We start from the raw sequence: 25,028 nt of genomic DNA, 5'->3' as shown, positions 1-25,028 counted from the left end.
TTAATAAATAGATTGCTTCAAATAAATAAACCTCAATAACATAAATGGCAATAAGTTACAATTTAAAAGTTCACAAGTTTAAATAATTCATATATAACAATAATTATTGTACCACAAAACTATTCATTGAAATGAAGTGCAATTCCTATGTTGATAAATACTATTGATATGACTAACTGAATTTGAGATGTGTGCACACTATTACTATTATCATTTCAGTTAAAAAAAAAAAAAAAAAGGAATAAAAGGATTTATCTGCTGCTTTTTAAAATCATGATATCAGCTGTCCCATGAAAAAACAACCTACACTGTTCCTGGATCTGTCTCATGACCTTTGCTTGAAGATTTCTTTTCCTCCGCTAAACTGAGTCAACATTGCACTGTTGACATCTTTGCCGCAGTAATACCACAGAGCAAACACAAATTCAGTGTAGTGCATGCTTCATATTGCCGGGGTCTGCGTGGTCATGAATCAGACGGCATCTGGAGCCGGCCAACGCACACACTCGCCGCAGCGTGTGTGTATACGGGACGCCACTGAGGGGCTTCACGTTCAAATCATTTGTGTCCTCCTCTTCATGTCGCCAAAAGCAATCCCGTGTTCCTCCATGTTTCAGTTGATAAACGTGGAAAAACTGATCAACAGTGAAACCCCTCTCCAAAAACAGTTAAGGACACAAAAGAGACAACAGGTAAACATACAGCGTATTAAACCCCCAGATACAGTTTCTAGTAACAGTAGTCTTCTTTTCCATCCATTCTGACTGAAGGATCCGTTTCCTCCTAATCCCAGCAGCAGCATGGTGTGGATTTTGGTCCGCGTCACTTCACTTCTAACAGAGTGCTCCCTGGGTTGATTTTTTTTTTTAAGTTGCCGTTTATTTAAATAACCTGAATTCCCTTTTTGTTTTTGAATCATATTTCAATATATTGTAGAGTATTTCAACATCTCTCCTTCATCTCCACCTCCGTCACGCTCCTGCGCTTCAGGACAGTTTGCATTCTGCGCGTGTGTGTGTGTGTGTGTGTGTATGTGTGTCGAGCCTCAGACTTTGATGCCTTTCACAGCTTTGTTGATGCTCTCCAGCAGAGCTTTGTTCTCGGGGCTCTGGAAGCAGTCCTTGTTGGTGTACATGTCGGTCAGGGTGCTCACGTAGCTGTCGAAGTTCTGCTCGGTGATTGGCTCCTGCTGTGGTACAAACAACAACCAATCGCAACTGAGAAGAGCAGGGAAACGGACGGCTATACACACACGAGATTCACCTCGAAACAAAAAAAACATTGAATCAATCTAAATGTGTGTGTGTGAGAACGGGTCAACAACCCTGGACAACAACTCACCATGTGTGGCAGGCGTATATTAGCCAGGCTGCGGATGAGGGCGCGGCTGAGACCAGACAGCTCCATGAACAGAGCCTCGTTCTGCTCCTCGATCATCTTGTTCTCGTGCTCGATGCTCTTCAGGTTCATCTCCATGGAGGAGATCTGCAATAAACAGCAGCGGGATTTACAACACTATTACTTTAGGCATAAAGTCATAATATGTCTTTTATCTATCTATAATAATATTTGAAGGAATTTAAAGAGGGAGTCTGGTGATATTCTATATGATTCCTATTGTCAACTACTTCTATGAAAATCCCCAAAACCAACAATGAATTGATCATACTACTGTTACTCTGGCTGACATGTCCCACTCTTGTTTGTTTTGACTAAATCACATACACAGTCCTGCTGCTGTAAATACTTACAAGAGCAACAAGTGTGGATTAATCCGCCACCGAAAATAGTCCCTGGCAAAAGCACAAATGTGGTACTGTGTGACTTTGGATAATTCAGATTCACCAAAGTCACACTATAACTCAAACAACCTAACCGATGGAGGCAGCGGTAGACCAACAACTCCTGTGTTCTGTGAGGTGAAATTACTGTTTTTCTCAAAGGAGTCTGTTAGCTTTTTGTACAGAGAAATACATAACAGCTTCAGTTCCCTGTCGGGAAAGGGCTGTCTGACAGCGAGGTAAAGTGGTGAAAATATTCTAAATATAGCTTAAACTGATATTGATTATTTTAGGTGGCTAAAATGCATTTAGCTGCTGCCCCCGTCCACAGCAGTACATTGCTTTGCTCCTGTGCTGCTACTCCTGCTGTCTGTTTCTCCAAACTCCCTATTTGTCAAAACACATGAGCACTTCTGTCCTGTAAGAACTCATCACCGGTTCAGTGATTTATAGGTTAAAATGAAACCAAAATAGAAACACACACCTGAGTCTGCAGGTTGACCATGTCAGCCTCCATTTCATTGTTGGATTCGTTGAGGTCGTTAATCTCTTTGTTAAGCTGCTGGATGTCCTCATCGTTGTCCAAAACTAAAGGAGAAGCCAGATGTGTTAGAATATGAAGAATAATGTCTGGTCTGTATATGTTTCAGTTACCCTATGCATTTTTGCCATGTTATATATCTATCTTTGCTATTTTGGGATAAAGAGTATATCAGTTTAAAATGATGTTGTGAGTTTCCTAACATGTGCCTGGACTTCCATAGCCAACTAAACATTTTCATGCTATAACTAAAGAATGTGTTCCTGTATTGACTGGCCACATGTAAGACACATTTTTAGTTTTACTTTTGACATAATTTTCCTTTTTTTGTCAAGACACATGCACTCACTGTGTAGTTAGGAACTCTAGAAAACAATGGGTATGGTTTTTGCACACACAGATATACCCTTACACACACACACATGTATAGACACAGGCCCGCATACAAATTAATTCATAGATATATATTTTTTTTTTCATCTTACCATCACTGGCTCTGAACTTGGTGCTCAGGTAGTCGGGAACTTGGCCCTTCTTCTTGGCAAACAAGGCTCTGGGGCATCCTGAGAGGCTGGAGACACAAGTGACAGAGAGATATATGTTCAAGCTCAACATCCACTTTCAACCAGAAATATGTCAAATTAAGGAAACAGAAAGAATGTTGTTGGGAAATACACTTAGAATTGATTGATAACACTGTCATATTTGTACATTGACTATGACACTAGAGCCAGTAGGCAGTTAGCTTAGCTTAGCATAATGACTGGAAACAGCTAGCCTGGCTCTATCCATAGTTCAAAAATACACTTAAAGACACCTCTAAAGCTCAGTCATTAACATGTTCTTGGATGGATGCAGTGACTTCCTGGAGTCTCGTTGTAACGTAAAACCCTGGGTTGTTATTTTTATTTTCTGTTTCTGCCAAATGAAAAGGGAGAAACTAGATACAACATGTTTATTATTGAGCTTTAGGTTGGTATTGATATCTCATCGAACACTCTGCAACAAAGTGAATTCCCAAAATGTTGAAGTACTTCTTTAAAAGGCGCAGTGTGTAGGATTTAGCTGTGAGGTTGCAGATTGCAACCAACTGAAGCTTCTCCAGTGTGCCAAGTGTGTAGGAGAACTTCGGTGTGCCGACTCGAAAACCCGAAAATACCAAAACGTGATTGTCCCTCTCTAGAGCCAGTGTTTAGTTTTCCCGTTCTGGGCTACTGTAGAAACATGGAGGCTGGCTCTGTCAAGAGGACCCGCTCCCTATGGAGATATAAACGGCTCATTCTAAGCTAACGAAAACACAACAATTCTTATTTTCAGGTGATTATACACCAAAGAAAACATACTTATTAATATTATATTCCATTTCCGCCAATAGATCCCCCCCTAAATGCTACACACTGTTCCTTTAAGTAAACATGTTTAAAACCAGAACATTACTTTCTTTGCATCAACTTGTCTCCCTGTCAAACCAAGTCTAAATTCACACTACTACCATCTCATCTGGAGAACCAAAAACAAAGGCCAACAACAGACACTTATAGTTAGTCTGCCTGCAGCTCACCTGCGGTGTGTGAGGAAGCTTCCGTTGGCATGTCCGGAGCCGTCACAACCTTGGGTGGGACAAGTAGGCCCCTCTGTCTTGAAGGCCTTCCAGTTGAAGGGCGTGCCATTCAGGAGACCCTCCTTCTGTCTGCGGGCCGCCAGCGGACACCCGTAGGCGCTACGGTGTGTGGCGTACTTCCCACTGATGTGACCCAAACTGTCGCAGCCCGGCACTGGGCATCTGCAGGGAGCAGAGGAAAGGACGGAAACAAGAAGAAGGAAAAAACGAGGAGAGTTGTGCAGCAGGAGAGGAAGAAGAAGAAGAAGAAGAAGAAGCGAGGCAGCAGGGAAAGAGATAAAGAGAGCGAGAAGGCACAAGGGTTAGACGAGGAGAATGCAAACATATAAACTGTAGAGAAAGTTGAGAATATTACAATAAAGATTTCAGTCATATACTTTCTCTACTGGGCCAAATTCATTCATTCTTACATCTGGGTTTGACATATTATTTATGCAATGAATAATAATATTGATGCAAAAGCTATTAAGGTTCAGTCAACATGCTGTTAAATTAACTGTTTTGTGTGCAAATGCAATATGAAGCCGATGTATTTCTTATGTATTGACAATCTACTCTACGATACTCTACCATGAACTACATTCAGAGTCAGTATCTGCAGTAAGTGTATTTTCCCATCAGTAAGGGCCTGATTGTTTGATTCAATTTTGGGGGCAGGTCACTACCTCTGCATATGATTCACAGTGACTTTCCTCTCTCTCTCTCTCTCTCTTTCTCTCTCTCTTTCTCTCTCTCTCTCTCTCTTTTTATTGCATTTTACTTTTACCGTCAGTCTCACTAAAAGCAGACATTATGGCTTTCTGAGCGGTACGAACTTTAAAAGCTCGGAGTCCTCCTGGTTGTCCTTGGTAGGAGTTTTAATTCCACTTTTCTTGGCACGCGGGCACCCAGAGATACTGAAAACAGAAAGTATGGAGTTGATAACATAGGGTTGAAAAAAGGTCTGGTGAAGTGATTGCTTGTTAAAGGGAGAGCACATTATACGGAAGAATAATTTTACAGAGGTTGATCAACCAAATTACAAACCAAATCAACTCAAAACGCCCAATATGGCCGAAAATAGGTGTGGAAATGTGTGAGTATGTGATCCCTGTCTAATTCTACCATGAACTGTCACTAGGCCTCTCTGACTGACTGTATGTGTGTGTGTGTGTGTGTGTGTGTGTGTGTGTGTGTTTGTGTAGGTGTGTCCATGTGTGTGTATGCGTTTTTTGTGTGTGCATTTGTGTTTTTTGTTTGTTACCTTCTGTGGGAGGCGTAGTTTCCTGTGATGTGACCTGAGCCGTCACATCCTGGGGTGGGGCATCTGGGGGAGGGAAGAGCAATGTTTCAAATTTAATACAAGGTTAGCAGAAAAAACAACAACAGTGTAGATGTTTCAGAGTGAAAATGGCATTATGCAGATGAGAGAAATGGTCTGCTTATTCATTTTGCTCTTTTTCTTATTCGCTCTTGTGAGCAATGTCTGTTTTAAATTCAGTCTTTTCAGGCTTTGTGCCATTCAAACACGTCTTGTATCTGTCTATAGCGGGTTGTGAAAAGCCTAAAAGAGCTATGTAGACTACGGTATTACTATTACATTTCCCATTTACATGAACTGATTGAAGTGAAAACAAGCGTAGTCCAAGCCAGAAAAAAAAACGCCATGACTGATGCAGCAGCAGCAGCAGCGGCAGCAGAAGAGGCAGCGGCAGGCAACAAAAGATAAGTTAACGTCAGCAGAATAAAGCACGGTGGCGTTGGACGGTGTCAGTAGCAGTGCATTGAAGTGGCAGTGAAAAAGGCAGTGAAGGTGTAGAGCAGACATACTTGAGTTCAGGGGTGTGGGCCGCCATGAGGGACCGAAGGCTCTTATCAGCGAGAGGACACCCAGACAGACTGAGAGAGAAAGGAGAGCGAAGGACAGGCAGAAGGAGAGAAGGACGAAAAAAAAGGGGGACGAGGAAAGCGGGTGTGAGGGGATTGAAAGGAGAGAGGAGAAAGACGTGAGCAAAAGGGAAATCAAGAATGCAAGGCATACCAAGGTCATTTAGGAAGAAGAGGACAGACGGCAAGAAGTAAATTACTGATGCATATCAAAGTCAATGACCGTCTTTGCTTCCCGGGCTCACGCTACATTATTGCCTCTGGCATGTCAGGATCAAATACAATATTTGAATTAGTCGCGGTGCGCCCACTTTGGACTCAGGTGCAGAGTGGGCGGCAGAAGAGCCTCAGCAGAGCTAACATTTCATGTATAAGACTTTATATATAGAGAGCACTAGCATGCTGTATCACCCAAATAAGTCTGCAATGGTGCATACCTGCGATGGGACGCATAGTTTCCAGTGATGTGACCGCTGCCGTCACAACCGGGTGTAGGGCACCTGGAGAGAGGGGAAGAGAAACAGAGATGTTAGAAAGAACAGAGGGACTGTTTTCAGACGTGCTTAGTAGGGCTGTCCTGACTCCCGAAAACGTTTTTTTGGGCTTCGAAGCTTCGATCAGAAATATTCGAAGGTATTCGAAGCTTCGCGGCGCAGCGCAGCGCAGCAGGCTGACAATGTTCTTCGGACTGTCTCCATCTCCCCCGTTTCAGTGCCGCTGCAGCACGACTGCGCACACACAACTCTACACACAACAAACAGCGATATCCATCTGAGAGTAACGAATAATAATTCATGTTGAATATGAATAATGCTGTTGGATTATTCCTTATTTCCTGGGCTATTTTAGGATTTATACTTTACATACTTATATTTAAAAATAAAACAAAAAAACCAAGCATTCGAATACAGACTTGGAGGATGATTATTACCATGGCAACAGATGAAGCTTTGAAGCATTCGGGTCAGCCCTACATGCTAGCGGTGCGGCTGTGTGGATGGAAATGTCGAGCGTTTGCTCCAGACTATAATATCTCAACTATTAAATGGATTGCCGTGAAATTGTGTAGAGATGTTCTCGGTCCCCAGAGGATGAATTCGAAATGACTTTGGCCGTGGTTACACTCATCTTTAACGTGTGACTTTTGTGATCGGATGCGCCAGATTGGAACTCAGCTGTGTCCGCATGTGTGTCCACACTTAATATTTAAATGCGACCTGCCCGATAGGATAGTGATTGGATATATTTCATGGTCAAAGAAGCGGCTCTAAAACGGTGGATAAACACATTTCATTAGTCAATTAGTGAAAGAATGCTAGTATGCTAACATGCTAAATTAAGATGATGAACAAGCTAAACATTATAATTGCACACTAACACACTAGAGTCACTAGTGTGGCTGAGGACTCCTTTTGGCCTGTTACTTACGCGAGCAGCTCTTTCTTGCTATCCTTGGGCTGGAACTTGACCTTGAAGCTTGGGGTCGTAACCTCTCCTGGGTACTTCCTCTCCTCCATACAGTCCTGCATGTCACAGTCCTCTCCGTCAGACGAGACAAACGACTGGCCCGTGTGCTCCATCTGAAAAATTAGTAAAAAAAGAAATTCCTATGTGATCCTTTCATCATTGAAATTGTACTAATGTGTTGTTGTGTGGATTGTATTGACTTTTTTAAGACCATTTTTGAGTGATGGCTTTCTTGCAATAATTTACATTTATTTGTATACAAGCAAAGAAACTTTGCAAACCACCATGTGCACACAAGTCTCTACTCTGATCCCATTTTTTTTTTTGTAGACAAATGATGTTTCCAAATGCAGTGTCCTCATAAAAAATTTACACTCAAAGCCCTTTATATTTCTTTTGAAAAAGTTCAAAGGAGTAAAAATTAGCATATGCCACAGTCAGGATGGTGCAATGCACCTGACACACCACCTCTGTTACCCAGTGCAATGTTTTAACTGTACAGTAACTCTCACATTTCAGTGAAATAAATTAATAATAGAAAGAGGAAAAGGGGACAGGAAATAAGGCAGAGGGATTAGAGAAAGACAAAGTGATGTAAACAAGCATGAGTTTCTTATTCAAAAAGCTTAGGGGGGAATTTTGTCTGTTGTTATTTATGTTGCAATACTTCCTCTGTGGCTAATATCACAGGAACTACTGCGTGTTCGGAGCTTGTACTTTTTGCTCAGTCTAATTGTACTGACCTCGTCCATATCCTCCTCCCTCTGGCGGTTGGGTTTGGTGTAATCCAGAGGTCCCTCCCATTCCTCCTGCTTGTAGGCGTGCAGGTTCGGCGATGTCATCCCGCTGCTTCCACTGTGATGGAGCGAGGAGGAGGAGGAGGAGGAGGAAGGGTCTGGGGACCGAACGCCGGGGCTGGTGCCGGACAGACTGCCCTCTCGTTTAATGGGCTTCTTCATACTCAGGTCCAGGGTGCCGTTCTCATCCACCTCTATGTCCGTTTCCTGGAGAACACACAAGATGCTCAGGACTGAGGCCGTATCGCAAACATCATCAGCTTACTAGTTACTTACAAGTTACTTCTAAATGCTTTTTTGAACTCCACAGTTATGGAGTACCAAAGTGTTCAACAGTAAACAAATAAATAAGACACAATGAAATAAATAACTGTATGAATATATACAATTAAATATATAAACGAAACAATAAATTATGAAATCATTCCATAAAATATGACAACACATTATTATGAAACTTCCTTTTTAATTTCATTTTGGAAATTAAATCAGTTTTGTTTCATAATGGCATCCTTAACCCCTCTCTTAGCAGACTCAACAACAGCTAGCTAGGAAGCTCGCTTTTATTGGCCGGGGCCCACTGGTGGGCCTCAGAGCACCATCTAGTGGGCCACGCAGGTGCACTGCCAAATGGTAAGATTAAATCAAAAAAATATTTATAAGGGAATTTACAAAGCTAGTCATTTTTTATATCTAAATGAAGTCAAGAATTCACATATTAATTCAAACAAAGCATAATAATTGACCAGTGAAGTTTGAATATCACCACCACGCCAATCACGACACGTCATCATCAGGTAGAGACAGATGTGTTTTGCCTCTGTTAGCTATAGCTGATGTTCCCTCGGATGCAGTGACACAATATGGATTGTTTTTTGAAACAAAAAATAGTGGCTTAACTCATATTTACAGCCCAGTTTATTTTTTTCTTCTTTCTCATTTATTTGAGAAGGTGGTCCTCAAAACATTTATTAACAATCAGAAGAGGGCCTAAAGTTACAAAAGGTTGAGAACCAAAGATAAAGTCTGTCTCTCTTTGTGTGTCTTTCAGTGAAAGAACTCCTTTAGAACCACAACACTGCCAAAGTGACTCTGAATTACTGCTGCCGTTAACACTTTAATGCCGCCCGCCTTGTTTAAGCTAAATAAAAGCGGAGGGAAGTCGTTGTGTCTATACATTGTATTTACTTTTCTTTTATTTAATACTGAAAACTTTGGGGCTCCGTCCATACATACATAGTTGGTAACTTGGAGAAAATCAATAGAGAAATTTAGCTAACTAATACACTAATTAAGTATTCTCATATATAAATGACTAATGCAGTCTCCTCTGGTGCTCTTCAGTGTGAGAGGTAGTCCTGCATGATGATGAATGTGATTAATTTAATTACCCTCTTGAGCAGATTCAGTTTGCAGCGCTACACATACATTAACATATCTACAATCTCCTGAATCATAACTTCATATAATCCGCAGTTGCATTCAGGGAGGGATTTAGATTCAGATTAAACTTTCATGGTGAAATGATTGTTTTCCTGTTTCCCGTTCCATCCATACAGCCACGCAGCAGTGTGAGTGCTACATGATGGAGTTCAGAACACCGCCTTCATCGCCTAAGCATGCTAGTAATGACATCTAATGCACTCCGGTAATACTTGTGTGCCAACAGCACCAACACCGCAGTTCATCTCTCCGTGCTCTATTATAGTGCTGGCAGGTGAACAGAAACAGACGGGTGAGAGGAGCCATGTTTTCAGTATTCATCTAAAATGGCGCTCATATGGGCTGGTCAAGGGCCAGAAAAATCAAAGGGTTAGGAGAAGAGAGAAAACGGGAACAGTTCCCAGAAATGTCCCTGGTTGATGAGCTCAGTGTTCCAATGTTTCAATATTGGATTTCAACTGGCTCTGACTCTGATTCCAGATCAGTCCCTGGTTGCTCTGCGCTGTAATACTGCGCAGCTAAGGCCCGCTCTTGGATCGGTGCCTTGTGCTGAACACCACCTTGCTCTGCTGTGCTGCCAGAGACATTAATCTTCACTTTTTATCTTTCTAAAATACGTCAGGAAATCGAAAAATGATGAAGCAGTCACTTTCTCTCCTCTGTGAGGCAAAAAGGCTTTTAAAAATCACAATATGGGGGAAGTGGTGCTCCAATTACACCTCCTGTGCACAGAGAGGGGAAAGAGGGAGTGAGTGAGAGACAGAGCGGTATAGACAGAGACCAGAAGAGAGAGAAACACAGAGAGACGGAGAGGAAGAGAGGGAGATAAAAGAGAGTAAAAAAGAGATGTGAAAAGAAAATGGGAGAAAGAGTGGCGGGGGTGGAGAAAGAGAGTGGAAGATCCGTCCGGCAGATAATGAAAAAAGGCTACCTGGTGGCAAAGTAATCCAGGGAACTGGCAGTCAGCCAAATTCAATAACAACATGAAAAGTGTGTGGGATGGAGGGATGAAAGGATAGAAGAGGTGATGCAACTGCATCTCAACACCATCCTGTAAGCCAATGCCTCCTGATGATATATTCATGCAGAGTTGATGGGGAGAGAAAAGAAATGAGCAAAAGAGAGGAGAGGAGAGGAGAGGAGAGGAGAGGAGAGGAGAGGAGAGGAGAGGAGAGGAGAGCAGAGGAGAGGAGAGGAGAGGAGAGGAGAGGAGAGGAGAGGAGAGGAGAGGAGAGGAGAGGAGAGGAGAGCAGAGGAGAGGAGAGGAGAGCAGAGGAGAGGAGAGGAGAGGAGAGGAGAGGAGAGGAGAGGAGAGGAGAGGAGAGGAGAGGAGAGGAGAGGAGAGGAGAGGAGAGACCCACTGGTGTGCTTCATCTCATATTTGTAAGTTATTCCAGGATCACCAAAGAAGTCGGAGATGAAGGATTTATTTCCCATACTGTCAGTCTTTAATTACAATCCTTAATAAGTGATAATTAACATAGAAAATATCTATGAATTATTTCGGTCTTTTTACCTTATTTGGGGGTTTGGTGCTGAGGTTCTCAGGTTTCTCCCAGCAGCGTGTAGACAGGTTCAGGATGGCAGTGGCAGCCATGTGAGCGGCTTCGGCATCTTGGGAGTAGTCGTAGGCCAAGGAGGAGCAGCTCTTCCCGTAGCCGTGGAGACTGAGGCTGGGTGACGGCGACTTGGCGAATGAGGGCTTAGCTGCAGGAGGACAAGAGGTTAACTTTAGATCAGGGGATCATAAAAGTAGGACAAAACAGACAAAAGGTGTACATATATTTTCTTGATGGGACTACAACCTTAAACGCTCGGTGTGGTAAAGTAATAATAATACCAGATAAAAGACTAAAAAGTGGAAGTGAAAAACAACCGGTGGTCGTCTCCTACTTTTGAAGGCTTTGGGTGACATTTCGCTGGTGAGCATCTTTGGAGCAAGCATGCGCTTCCCAAACACTTGCGCGTCGAAGCTTGCATAATCGAAGGACACCTTGGAGTACTTCTCCAGCTCCCTGGCCAGGTTAGCGCGAGGCGTGGCCGGTGCCATGTTGGGCCTGTAGTTGCCGTATTGGGGCACCTCCAGCTGCTTCACAAAGCACATGGGCCTGTGGGGGGGAAAGGGAGAGCGAGAGGATGTCAGGGTGGGGCTGGTTTGGGTGTTAAGAGGGGGGGATTAACACGAAATAAAGCAGAAAGTAGAATAGAAAAGAATACACAAAGAGAGATGGGAACAAAAAACAAATGAAGAGAGGAGAAAAAAGAATAAGAGAAGGGGAGAATGAGAGGGGGGGAGGCAGAGAGACATAGAGAGAGTAAAGATAGGGGCAACGGTGTACTTAGCAGGAGTGCTGCAGGATTAAAAGCTCTCTTATCAGCAGAGGGCACATTTGCATGTTGTACAGCATGGAATTTATGAGCTTTAAGCCCTCTCGTTTTCCTGTAGAGCCTGGGCTTTTGTCAGACCTGTTGGCGTAAATCCACTGATAGACCAGGGAGAGGCAGACGGGCGGGGGAAGAGAGACAGAAGAGAGGAAAGTGGGAAAGAAAGGAGGAGTGGTGACAGAGGGGAGGCTCCAAGCCCTCCACCCTTTTTTGGCCCAGCCCTTTTTTTCCCCCTCCTCTGCATCCGGTATCACTGAAGCCCATATCACAATCACCGGCTTCCAACCATATGCCACTTAATAAGCTACAGGACATGACCTGGCCTCTACTGGGGCACACCAATTATACAGTACATGCTCACATCTGAGGCGGTCCAAAGGAGGATTTTCATGACAGTAGAAAAACACTGATCACAGAGGATGATTTTTCATTTTTATTTATTCAACATGGATTCCATTAGAACATGGATCGCATGAGGAATTCTTCAGCCCCATACATAACAGACAACCGAGCTCATTTTAATAACAATCTGAGGAGGAAAAACAAAGCAGGCCTTATTATATTTTAATCCTCTATGCTTTGTCTGACCACTGATGAGGTTTTCCTCAAGGAAAGCAATTATTTTTCCTATCCCCCTCGCAATGCCCCTGTAACTTGCATAATTAGCTTATCGGCAGCATTATTAATTAAAATACCAACGAGGAAGAGCGTGGATTTAGCATAATACCAGTGTCTGGTTTGTGTTAATTATCATTCTTCTAGCCGTGATCACGGTGCCTGACCAGTTGGGGAGATGAATGGAGATAAAGAGATCTCAGTGTTTTGAGGTGACAGTAATGATCGGACCGTCGCACTGAATGCTTCAAGACTTCCTCGCCGTATTGAGCCGTTCAAAGGCCGGCTTTTCCTCTCGTCGTGAGGGGCACGCTAACCAAGGTCAGGGTTGTCTCTGTGCTTTCTCTGTGGCTCGTTAGTAACCTTGAGAGGGACTCGACTGAAGGAGACAGCTTTTATTTAGGCGAAAGGTTCACTATTCCCGGTCTGGGTAAAGATACGACGGTTCTTTCACCGTATTTATCTATGGAGTCCCGAAAACTGACAAAAGACTAATTAGAAGTTGTTAGTTTATGGACACAGTCTGGTCCCATCACGTTCCCATACAACGGAACTGCATTAACAATTACGTTTTGAGGGAAATGTTTTTCCCCCGGATTACGTTTGTTTTATGAAGTTTCTAATCATAGTCTGTGGAAGTCTGCGTGGGGAGGAGGTCGGGTGGATGGATGGTCAACACAGGACTTTCACCCAGGAGGCCGCTGTTTGTGTCCTGTGTGAAACTAAAAGTCAACTTTCATTTATTTCAATTTATTTATGTCCGTAACTTAAAATAATGTAGCAGACATACATATTTTAAGCCAAACCATGATGTTTTTGATAAACCTAACAAAGCAGCTTTGTTGCATTTTTGTTTTGTTTCCATTTACAATGTTAACCACAAGTTTAAAAACTGTGACCGTAATCCGGGGAGAAAATAAATTTCCCTCGAAAGGGGATTGAAAATGCAGTTTAGTTGTATAGGAACGTAATTTTGTAGGACACAGGGTTGAAGGACAACTCACTGTAGTCCAGGACGTATTTCCATCCATGCCCTGAAAAGGAAACACCTTCTATTGTACCAATGGTTCCAATCAAAGTTTCATTATAACTGTTTTAGCCCTGAAATTGATAAAATGGCTAATAAGCATAGGAGGAGGTACAGTTGAGATCATTTTAAAAGCCTTTCTCTTTTTTTATCTACTGATTGGAGGTAAAGGTTAAAGGTCAAGTAGAAAGCTTTATATTTCTTTTTACACTCCATTTTAATTATCTATTAGCAGTAATATTATTTAATGTATTCTGTTTTTGACTCGTCCGATAACCTTTTGCTACCTTTTGTTAGCATCGGGGCTCCATACTTACTCCATACATAATGTATTATGTAAAAAGAGAACTATTTAAAATGCTCAAAGTAGATGACTGGATACTTTTTTTTTTTTTCGATCACCCACCTTAGCACTCTGTCGTTGGGACTTCCTTTGAGGTGCTCGCTGCCTGGGTGAGAGAGATGCGGCTTATCGTGGCCTTTGGTCAGCTTGTCTGCAGCAGCGATGGGGCATCCAGAGAGACTGGAGGGACGGAGGAGGAGAAGACAAAAGATGAATATCAAAAGGAGAGCATGTTGCTGACCGTGTAAATCTGCATCACACTGATGTGGACTGACACATTTGCTGTCCTGCATAAATATGAATATATGAGCTTGCAAATACAAAAAGGGAAAATGCAGGCCCCGTGCATATAACTCTCATGTGCAGAAATAAACAAACACAAATACAGATACTGCACTGTAATGTATGCATGAATACCTGCGATGTGTGTTACGGTTGCTGTTAACGTGGCCCTGACCGGTGCAGCCGGGTGTTGGACACTTCAGCACATTCTCATGCATGGCCAGAACTGAGGAGAAGACAACGTTCACACACACAATCACAGGGTCAGAGAAAATCCACAATCTAATCCAAACTATTTAAAACACTCTTTTCACGTAAGGGACTGTATGAAAAGCATCTGGGTTGGGAGAAGGGTTGAATCTAATTATTAAGACACACCCCAGCATTATAAATATTTCCCCCTCCTCTCGACGATGGCAAAATGTTGAATATTCCAGCGCCTGTCTATTTTTGAATGAAGAGCTGCTAAAAAACAGTTGTTAGTGCCACACCCAAAAAAAATTAAATACTATAAAATATATATCAAGACCATTCTGACCTTTTCTGACCTCCCGTGCCCCTCGTAAGTGTTGTATGAAAACTATATAAAATAAGTGTGTATAGCGTGTACATACTGTATATATATAATATATATATATATAATACCAGCAGGAAAATTATGTGAACCTTAGTCAGAGAATAGCAGGGAACTGGGCATCTAATGGACCTGTAGTCATGGCTACAGTAATATGGCCTCTGACATGTATGTAAGATGCATCTTTACAATCACATGTAGAGATGAGGAAAAAAACACAGTACCACTGCAGATTCCTATCTGCATAAGTTCACACAACCAAGTCAGTGAAATCCAAACACCTATTTTGAATTCTGTTGAAGCCTGTTAACCTTTATTACCTGTCAACTTTTACATGGTTGTCTGTTTCCTCTAGCAGCAGTATGTAAAGCGGTGAAGAGTGAATAGCTTGGTAAAACTAAAAAGCCTCAAAGTGAGATATTTAGCAGCTGATCAGATCAGGAAACATGAACCCTGGAAAAACCTCCTGAAATCATGATTAAACTGGTATTACAGTTACTTGATGTCTAACTCCACAGTAAGGAGGAGAGGTGGCATGTTTCTATCACTGTCACTCTGCCCTTTGTTGTCACTTTTCTTCTCTCCGTGCTTATTTTCATCTTTCCAAGAAGCTGAAAAACACTCACTCTCCGGGGGGATCCTGTCCTTGTGCGGACAGCCTGACAGGCTGCGGTGGTGGGGGTAAAGACCGGTCACGTGACCCGTCCCATCACACCCCGGGGTGGGACACTTGATCTCCCTCTTCTCTGGCCTACTGCTCTCTGGATAGAGGAAGATAGGAGGAGAGGAGAGGAGAGGAGAGGAACGGGGTGACGAGAGGAAGGAGAGATAAGAGGAGAGAGGAAGGGGAGGATGAATAAGGAGGACAAAAGCAAGTGGTTAATGTCATCAGACAGTCTGCTTGGCTGAGCATGAAATCTAGACATATTTCAGACAACTGTAGAAAAGCGACACCATCTGTATCTTCTCCTCGTGTCGTATGTATCTCTGTGAGTGCAAAGGGTGTTTTGTGCATTTGTCTAAATGTCATCTGTGTGTTTTTCCAAATGCTTTCAAGGATGAAATACTATCAAATGAATGAAATATAACAGCTTTTTTTAACCCGAATAAAGTCGACCTACTTATCCCCGTACGCTTTGATGATTTCCCACCCCTCGCTACATTTGTCTGACATTGTGTCTGTGTCTGACATTTGGAATGTCGGACACAACAACACCTGAAATCATGCCACTGTGATTTTTGCATAACTAAAGATGCCTACTCCTCCCTGCTGCTACTGGAGGTAGCGAAGCCAGTATCGGTGGCACCGGAGAGAGGAAAAAAGGAGCAAGAGGATGGTGCGATGCTCTATTGGCCTTCAAATTGAATGTTAACGAGACATGCATCTCCTAATTAGCGTTGAGCAGAACAGGAACGTCACCACAGGAGGGAGTTGAGGCCAAGGAGAGGGCAGCACTAGCAGGCATGTAATCACACTACCGCTATACTGTGAGGAGCATGACAAGTGGGCACCGTGCCAACTGTGAAATACAAGGCCCGAACACATGCAGCATGTAAACAAACACTGACTGTGGAACAACCTTTTCCTCTCTTCCTTCTCGTCCTCTCTAACATGTTGTCATCTCTCTCTCTCGCTGTTGTCAGTTCTCACCCTCTCTTCAAGCACTTCCTCTCCGCTCTTCATGGAAGTCTATTCAGCTGGAACCACTTCATCCGTGTCACAATGGAGAAGGGAGGATCTAAGCAGAGCTCTGTGACTCATCAGCGCTGTTTATTCGGTACACCGTGTTTATTTGTATGCTCTGCTCCCGACATTAAGTTCAGCACATGATGACACCTTGTGCTGGTTTAGAAACTAATTTTCGGAACACTCATCCCCACGTGAAGAATGAGTGAATTTCGGGGAAGAGGAGTTGGGGGTGAGCGTGGTCACGTGACCAAGATGGGCGTGGCCTCCAGTACATTACATTCAGTGTCAGCTAACAGCAGTAATAACTAGAATGGCACTCGGAGAGCGCAGACCTTCGCCAAGGTGCGTGACTTTAAAAACAGATCACACCTCACAGCTGGCGGTACCGTGAGGTGGTCGGCTTATTATTAATACGGTGTGTTTCCGTGTAACATATCAGCGGATGCCTCTCTCATTCAGCAACCTTGTTATGTCTGTATAACGTTACACTACGTTGTCTGTCATCCCGTCATCTACCGCTTTTTTCTTTCTCACCTCGGACAGTCCACACACGTATCTCTCTGCTCGAAGAAGGAAGAAGGCGGGGTCATGCGTCATCAACGCGTCATCAGTTACACTGCGCATGTGTTATACCCTTTGGTCATAATGCTCAGGCTGATCGGAATTCTTAAAAAAATTCCTGAATCCGGATCATGATCCGGATCATCACCAAAATCTAATGGATTGTTCAATGTGCCACACCCCACCGCTCAAAAAGATTGCATTCAAATCCATAATGAACTTTTGGAGTAATCCTGCTAACAGACAGACAAACAAACCAACAAACCAATGTCGGTGAAAACATAACCTCCTTCCTAGGCCTTCAGCCTTGGCGGAGGTAATAATAGTCATATTATTTCCTGCAGACTTTGCAGAAATGATCTATGGGTATTTCCTCCCCCAGACCTGCCGGTACCCGCAGTAAAGTTTTTGCTTTTTGGCTGGATGTTCACCAGGACTAGGGACACCGGGCTCCATGTCAGTGATGGATGGTTTGATTTACTTCACATAACAGTGCACCGTCTTTGGGCAACACCAAAATAACGATCAGCATTTAATGTTTTATTAGGCTATAACTAATCAAAACTCAGGTTTCGTCCAATTTTTGGAAACAAACAGGACAGGATTCGGGACAACTGCTCATAAATCTGGACCCTATCTACAGGTATGTGTGACCAAATGTATGGCCCAATCACTTCTGTGAACCATACAGGTTGTGGTTTTGTATGTTTTGGCTACTTTCTTCCTACTATCAGGAGGGGAATATCAAGTGCCAGATGTTGGAGAGTCCTTGAAATCATCGTCAAAGGTCACGACCCTGCTTGTCGCAGCAGTACCATATGATGCTAACATAAAGACATAAATAAAGTGACTAAGACTAAATGTTCCTGATGTATTGCCTACCTCAAGCAACTTTCATGTCTCAGTACATATTGTAGCTCTGCCCTCCCCTCTTAGCTTCTTCACTCTGCCCTACCTTTGCTGAAGTAGCTCTTGCGGAGGACGTCCAGGTGCTTTGGCCTGTCATCCATGGTGAAGTATCGCTGGTGGTGGATATCTGGGGCGCGGAGCAGCTCTCTGGGCCCGACCGGCTTCACCTGCTCCGCCTTCAGGGCGATGGCTTGCTCCAGCAGGCCCAGGTTCCCTCGGGTTATGTCGAACATCTCCGACTCGTCCGTCACCGTGGAACGCTGCGACAGGCTGTCTTCGTCGTCGCGCTCGTCGTCCCCGTCCGCGTCGTCAAAGTCTCTCTCCTCTGACCTATCTGAACGCACCTCGATGACGTCTGGAGAGGCAGAGGACGTGGCTTTGTGGATTTTATAGTTTTCACCTCTAAGGTTGGGGAAGTAGTCCTCCATTGGACTGGCCCTGTGAGAGCTGTAGCCTAAAGGAGGGCTGGCCTTGTAGTTCTGAAGCGGGCTAGGTTTATGAGAGTCATATTTGTCGAGTGGACTGGCTCTGTTGGCGTTGTAGTTTTCAAGGGGACTCGCCCTGTGTGAGTTGTAGTCCTGTAGAGGACTGGCCCTGTGGTCTTCAGTCGTGATGTGCGTTCCCTGAGCTGCTGAGGTGCTGGTGATGGTGCGGATGGCAGTTGGCACATCAGAAATGGGCAGAATGTGGTTCACCTCCCTGTGGTCCTCTTCATCTTTCTCCTCATCCTCCTCCTCTTCTGCTGGAGTGCCCTGCCTTTGCTGTGCTGGCGCTGCCATCTCTTCCTCCTCCTCCTCCTCCTCCTCCTCTTCATTTTGGAGGAGACGTTCATGGTGGACGTCTTCGGTTAGATATTGGTGGTTGTCCTGGCTCACGTGGTTGCTCCCGTCTGGGCACTCTCCTTTCTCATCCTCTGCCTCCTCCTCCAACTCCTCTTCCTCCACTTCAGCTGCCTCCTTCTGCAGAACAGATGACTCTTCCAATACTTGAACTCTGTGTGCCACCTCCTCCTCTTCCTCTTCCCGCTCATTCATGTCCCCCTTCTGCTCGTCCTTTACTTGTTCACCCCGTTCGGCTGCCGCGGTGACATCCTCCTCAGTCTCCACAGCAACGGGCTGCTGAATGGCCACGGTCAGAGCATTGTTGTCGGAGACTCGGCCGAGGTGGAGGAGAGAGTTGGCCACCTCTTCTGCGCTCTGAGAGGGAGACTGACACTCCTCGGTTGCAGGTGGCGCTGCTCCAAGCTCATGCTCGATGATCACACACTCCTCCTCTGTGGAAACAGATGAAGAGGTCAGAGCTGTGACACAGAGGAAAAAGTGAGTCATATAGTGAGCTAAAGCTATTGTCAGCAATATCTGTATCATCACTGGCATCAGCTTCCTGCCTGCTAAGTCACTGTGAAATAAGAACACCTGCTGTGACAGAGTGTGTATATGTAAAGCAGCTTGCAGAAGTCCCCTAGTGGTCATTAGGAGGAATGGCAACTCACTTCCTGTAATATTAGTAACATTAGTAGTATAGTAGTAGAGGAGAAGATAAAATACGAAAATTAGATGCAGAAAACGCCGCTCAACCGTCCACTGCTGCCCTCAAATACAAGCTCAATCAAATACTTTCTGTCTCAAGAGCCTTCATATTTACTAAACAAACGGACAACCCGTCTTTTACTCCTTCAACTATGGGTGGAGTCTTCGATCAATGGAAAGAATCAGGACTGAGTAGTGTTGGGGATTTGTACATTCAGGGTATGTTTGCATCCTTTCGGCAGCTTCAGGAGAAATATGGGCTGTCAAAGACAGACTTTTTTTCGATATCTCCAGATTAGACACTTTGTGAAAACAATTTTGAGAGTGCAACACCTGACAAGATGGACCAGTGTCTGAGAGACTACATTGTAGAAAAACATCCAATTTCATTTATATACAATACATTGCAAGAGACCATGAGCAAGTAGATACGAGCTGTATAAAAAAGGACTGGGATAAAGACCTAGGGAGGGAAATAGCTGAGGACATCTGGGACAAGGTCTTGAATTACATTCATATCTGCTCTTTGAATGCCAGACACTGTTTGATAGAGTTTAAAATTCTACACGGGTTACATTACTCTAAAGTAAAGCTACATAAAATCTTCCCAGAAATGTCACCAATAGAAAGATTTTTAAAGTCCAAATAAGACCAGATCCACTCTTGGTTATACTGGGAGTCACCGAAAGCTCTGAAAACCTACAGAGCACACGGTATCATCTCCTGTCCTATAGCTCTCCTTTGTGCAAAGAAACTGATTCTCTCGTTCTGGAAAAAGAAAGAAGTGCCGACATTTAAATCCTGGATAGCAACACTGACTGATCCCCTCCACCTAGAAAGAATCCGACATATCCTCAATGACAGACTGGAGGTACAGTATTTGAAAAGATTTGGAGACTGATGATCTCCTCTATAGAAGGGACGGACAATTAAGACGCAATGCACACATGGTCTTTATCACCTGAGGTAGCACTGCTCAGGGATAGGAAGGTTTGGAATATATGTTGCTAATGTTTTCCTGATTTGTGTGCCTTAGGGCATTTTATGTTTTTTTTATTAATATTTATGTTTGCTTGTTTTGCCTTTAGTTCCTAGTATTGTCTGTTTTTGTTGCTACATAACAGAAATGAGGCATGATACACTCTTGGCAGAAATCTGTACTACTGATATGCACATGCTTCCTAATAAATATATTTGAAACTGAATATAGTGTATTAGTAGAGGGACTTTTTGTAACTTTTCTGTTTTGTCGTCTATCTGTCAGGTGGATTAACAGACAGCTGCACTTCTCCATGAGTTAATATATTTTTTTGCCCCCACATCTAGCAAGCACTTTGCTATTTTACTGCACACTCGCTAGATGCTAACTGCACCCTGATGATGTCATAGTGATGCTACCGGGGTTATCTTGGCTTCGGCTTGAGAATGTTTAAACAGGAAGTCTGAGGAGTTTGAAAGAAGTGGGCATTTCAGAAGCAGGGAGGATCTAATGAGAGACGGTATCGAGTTGCATTATGGGAAGTGTAGTTATCCAGCATGTTTGGAGCTTGAACCATACAAGGGACTTAAAACCAGGATATCTCAGCCTCTGCTGCTTCGATTTTGGACCTAATCTATTTTTGTATCTGTCTCATGTGTGTCTCAACTTTATGGAAGTACAATACTAAATCACTTGAGCACACCTTTAATCTCTCGATTAATTGTTTGATCAATCATTTAATCATTTAATCTATGAAATGTCAGAAAACACCATTGTTACCAGGAGCCCAAGGTGATGACTTTGAATGTCTTGTTTTGTCCGATTAACAGTCCAGAACCCAAAGATATTGATATAGAATGGAGAAAAACAGCAAATATTCACATGTGAGAAGCTGGAACCAGTGTGTGTATGTTTGCCATTTTTTGCTTGTTGAATAAAGTTGCATGATTCAGAGACATTTAGAGTATTGCTTCAAATACTCCTGAGTGTAGTTGTAGTAGACTTTTCCTCTCCAGTGAAGAAGAGGCAAAGATGACTGTGGTTAATATCAGCTGGTTTGCCTCAAGGAGAGAAAAAAGCTCACCTTCTTCAGCTGCAAACGTGTTCTCCTCCTTCTGATATGTCTCTTCTTCTTCTTCCCTCTCCTCTTCCTCCTCTATCGGTGTCTCCTCCTCCTCCTGTCCATTTGTCTGTCCATCCTGTGTCAGGTCTTCTGTCATCTCCTCTCTCTCCTCCTCTACAGCTGCCTCCCTCTCTTCCTCTTCCTCCTCCTCCTCCTCCTCCTCCACCTCCTTGGTCTCTACAGCTTTCTCTCCATCCTTCTCTGCTTCGCCCTCAGCCTCGCTGCTGGCGTCGCTTTCTGCGCTGAAGCCCTCGTCCAGGGCCATTTTCAGGGGGTGGGGCTTCTTCTTGGAGGCAGGCTGCTCTGTGTCCTGCTCTGTGTCCTGCTCGGCGCCTGCTTCCTCTAGACGGCGCTTTCTGGCTATGGGGCAACCCAGAATGCTAATGGAGGGAAAGAAAGACAGAGAGGGAGAAAGAAGAGAGACAAGGAACATGAATAACAAGCAGGGTTGTAATCGGAAATCACAAACACTCTAATAAAACTTCATGCACCTCATCATGTCCATGAGTGACTTTAAGCAGCACGATGGAGGGCGTTTGTGTGTTTTGACATGAGGAAGGATGGAGCGGTTCTTACGGCAGAGAGTATGAGTCAACACATGTGGCCTGGGGGGGGCGCCATGCTGGCTCACTCAGAAATCACAACCAATCTCAACCAATTGACTGGAACGTTTAATGAACAACTTCTATGGAGAGGCGGGCGGGCGAGGCAGCGGAGGGTGAAATCCAATAAACTCCCTCTTACTCTCACCTGGGAGATGCCGAGGGAGATTGAGGGCCGATCTATAAACAAAGTGCATCTGAAATTGCCCGCTGAACGAATACACATGTAAACAGATAGCTAATATCTGCCCCTCAATAAAGAGCAGTCACAAGCCAGTGAGCCGCCCCGAGTCGCGCAAGGTCTCTGAGGGCGAGCGACACAGACGAGGAGGGAGAGGGAATTAAGCTTGAATAAAACTTGAAGAAATCACATCTCACTGCTGTCCGCTGCAAACTGTATTACTTAGGTTTAGATTTAGAGGCTCTGGGAGTTTTTGTGTAATCTCAAAAACAGCTATTCTCTAATAGACTAATCTCAAGCTTTAAAAGTGTTGATTTAACTTTATGTCTGGTTTATTTCCTGCTCAAGAAACGACGGAATTTAAATTAAGGTATTGTAATGCTCATCTAAATCAGTAGTCCCCATTCTGGGGTCCGGCCACAAGATAATCTTTAGAATATAAGCAGAAAAAACTATTTCTGCTACACAAAGATATGCTTATTTATTTTAGATTTCCCAACATTTTTGCCCTGTTTCTTGTAAATTACAGATTTTTTTTTTCTTATTTGGGAATTTGATAGCTAAACAAAGGAATCTTAACATTTGTTTTCTGACTCAGACTCTGCTTTACTTTGTTCTAAGTCTTTACTTGTATTCAACTAACTTGCGCTCTACTACATCCTTGATGTTAAAAGGTTTTTATTTACATGACGGCAGTGATATTTTCATATTTAATCAAGCTAAGAATAAGGAGAAAAGATATGAGTAGTACCGCTCTCATGTTTGTATGGTAAATATGAAGCTACAGCCAGCAGCAGCTTTGCTTATCTTAGCATCAAGACTAGAAACCGAGTGAAACAGCTAGCCATGGCAGTGACTTCCTGGAGTCTTGTTGTAACTGTGAGTGACGTGACGAACTGGATTCTCGCAATGTATTTCTTAGGATTTTCCTTCAGTTAGTTTCGCTTTCATTAGTTTGATTGACAGATGGTTCCTCCAATCACCTGCCAAGTATTTTTTGAAAGTGCCTGCCCTTTTCCAAACAGTTTCCAATGACGGCTTCTCAGATTTATTCCATGACAGGGTCAGGTTAAAGCCTCTGAGCCTGGACAAGAAATAGTCCTCAACAAAACTCCCTGTAAAAATTTTTACACTTTTGTTTTTGGTTGGATTAAACAATTGAGATATAAAGTGAGGTTTAGAGGTGCTGGTAGGCGTTACCTTTGGACAGAGCCAGAGAGTCAATCTTTATGCTAAGCTATGCTAACTGTAGCTTCATAATTAGCGTATAGACATGAGAGCGGTATTGATTTTTATCACCTAACGCTCGGCACAAAAGCAAAAAAGTGTGTTTCCCATAATGTCGAAGTATTCCTTTAAAAAAGAAAATCAAGGCATCGTGTGGTATTTTCCACAAAGTGGATGCTGTGGGGCAGAGAGGACGAGGAGGACAGACAGACAGAGAAGAAGGACAGACAGAGGGTGGGTTTTTAATCCGCCCTACCTTCTGTGTCGTGAGTATCTCCCACTGATATGGCCAGTGCCATTGCATCCAGGGGTGGGGCAGCTGGATGGGATGGATGGAGGTTAGAGATATGTTTAAGACACGGTGCATTTTAGTCCCTATGCAAGAAGCAATGATAACCACAGGCAATAAACAAAGTAAATTAAGATAAACAAAACAAAGCCAAGCAAAGACATGCAAACTGAGCACACATGTCACACAAATGCACATGCACAAAGATATGTATCCCCCTCCCACCATCCGTCCACATAATGCATGAATGCAGGTGGCAACAAGCCGGGGAGAACATAATATTGTATGTCGTACATCAACCTTGGCCTATATCCTGTTACTATGAGCGATAAGGATCAGCCGAGACCTGCTGTAATTTCCCCTGCTCTGCTCTCCTCACCAAGCCATCATCATCAGGTCTCTCTCTCTCTCTCCTCTGATTCAGGTTGCTATGACCCCTCAGGACGGCTCATTTCAATTCTCATTAACTTCCCCCAGCAATTGCCCTTTATTACTCCAATTATCCTTATTATTAATTTCACTTATTAAAAAATGCTGCATTTGCATTTTAAATGAGGCACTCTCTGGCCTCCCTACCGCTTTTTTTTTTTTCTTAATCCAGAAATCAAAAGGCTTTTCTTTTGGAGTGCTGAGCTCAGATCGATGCTCGGAGGTGAAGTGTGACAAAATGAGAGAGGATGAAAAAATCATTTAGAAGGGGGAGAGGAAGGAGGACAATGGGTTTCATGACCGGTGAGGCCCTGAAAGCCGCCGCCTGGGCAGGAAAAGGGGAAGAGAAGAACTAGGAAGGTAGGGCAACAGAAAAACGAAATCATCGCCCTTCACCATCCTTCAATCGGATTGCAAAAAGATCTTACGCCCCTTTCATTGCATCTATACTGTATGTGTTCGTAGCAGGAAATAGCAAAAGGCTGTGAGAAATCAATAGCAGCCTGTTGGAGGCACTGACCACGAGCTGAGAAGTGCTGATGATGAGAAATAAAAAAAAAAAATATATATATATATATATATATGTACTACATCATCTAAAGAAGCACTGATAGTGAGTCTACAAGTGCCGGGGGGTGCTCAACGGTGCACATAAAAGAACTTTATGAAAGGGATTTGCTCAAAGATGAAGGTGTTTCCTTACCTCAGCTCTTGTCCTACGAGCTCAATAGGAACTGAGGGAAAGAGGGGAGAGAAAGAGGGGGGGA

The 25,028-nt window shown here is 43.5% G+C and overlaps 1 protein-coding gene across 9 annotated transcripts in view; it reads right to left on the bottom strand.

Annotated features, from left to right (window-relative positions):
* Positions 1-212: 212 nt before the first annotated feature.
* myt1b (myelin transcription factor 1b) overlaps positions 213-25,028 on the bottom strand; it is a 120,332-nt gene continuing 95,516 nt past the window's right edge. For 4 of the 9 annotated variants that reach the window (XM_074643199.1, XM_074643205.1, XM_074643207.1 and 1 more), the window contains exons 4-23: positions 24,965-24,995; positions 23,800-23,862; positions 21,495-21,913; positions 17,949-19,175; positions 15,369-15,503; positions 14,304-14,394; positions 13,950-14,066; positions 11,410-11,624; positions 11,033-11,223; positions 8,020-8,280; positions 7,238-7,389; positions 6,247-6,309; positions 5,753-5,821; positions 5,187-5,249; positions 4,759-4,839; positions 3,884-4,105; positions 2,808-2,893; positions 2,266-2,369; positions 1,342-1,485; positions 213-1,189 (exon numbers count right to left, since the gene is read on the bottom strand). In XM_074643199.1, the coding sequence (XP_074499300.1) occupies positions 1,046-1,189; positions 1,342-1,485; positions 2,266-2,369; positions 2,808-2,893; positions 3,884-4,105; positions 4,759-4,839; positions 5,187-5,249; positions 5,753-5,821; positions 6,247-6,309; positions 7,238-7,389; positions 8,020-8,280; positions 11,033-11,223; positions 11,410-11,624; positions 13,950-14,066; positions 14,304-14,394; positions 15,369-15,503; positions 17,949-19,175; positions 21,495-21,913; positions 23,800-23,862; positions 24,965-24,995 (3,878 nt within the window). In that variant the 3' untranslated portion in view covers positions 213-1,045. The remainder of the gene's footprint in view (positions 1,190-1,341; positions 1,486-2,265; positions 2,370-2,807; positions 2,894-3,883; positions 4,106-4,758; positions 4,840-5,186; positions 5,250-5,752; positions 5,822-6,246; positions 6,310-7,237; positions 7,390-8,019; positions 8,281-11,032; positions 11,224-11,409; positions 11,625-13,949; positions 14,067-14,303; positions 14,395-15,368; positions 15,504-17,948; positions 19,176-21,494; positions 21,914-23,799; positions 23,863-24,964; positions 24,996-25,028) is intronic. The other 5 variants (XM_074643200.1, XM_074643204.1, XM_074643203.1 and 2 more) reach the window with 5 other exon arrangements.

The sequence above is a fragment of the Sebastes fasciatus genome, chromosome 8 (genome assembly GCF_043250625.1).
Source record: "Sebastes fasciatus isolate fSebFas1 chromosome 8, fSebFas1.pri, whole genome shotgun sequence".
Lineage (NCBI taxonomy): Eukaryota > Metazoa > Chordata > Actinopteri > Perciformes > Sebastidae > Sebastes > Sebastes fasciatus.
Note: the sequence above shows the minus strand (reverse complement) of the source record. Positions and strands in the feature narration are given on the sequence as shown.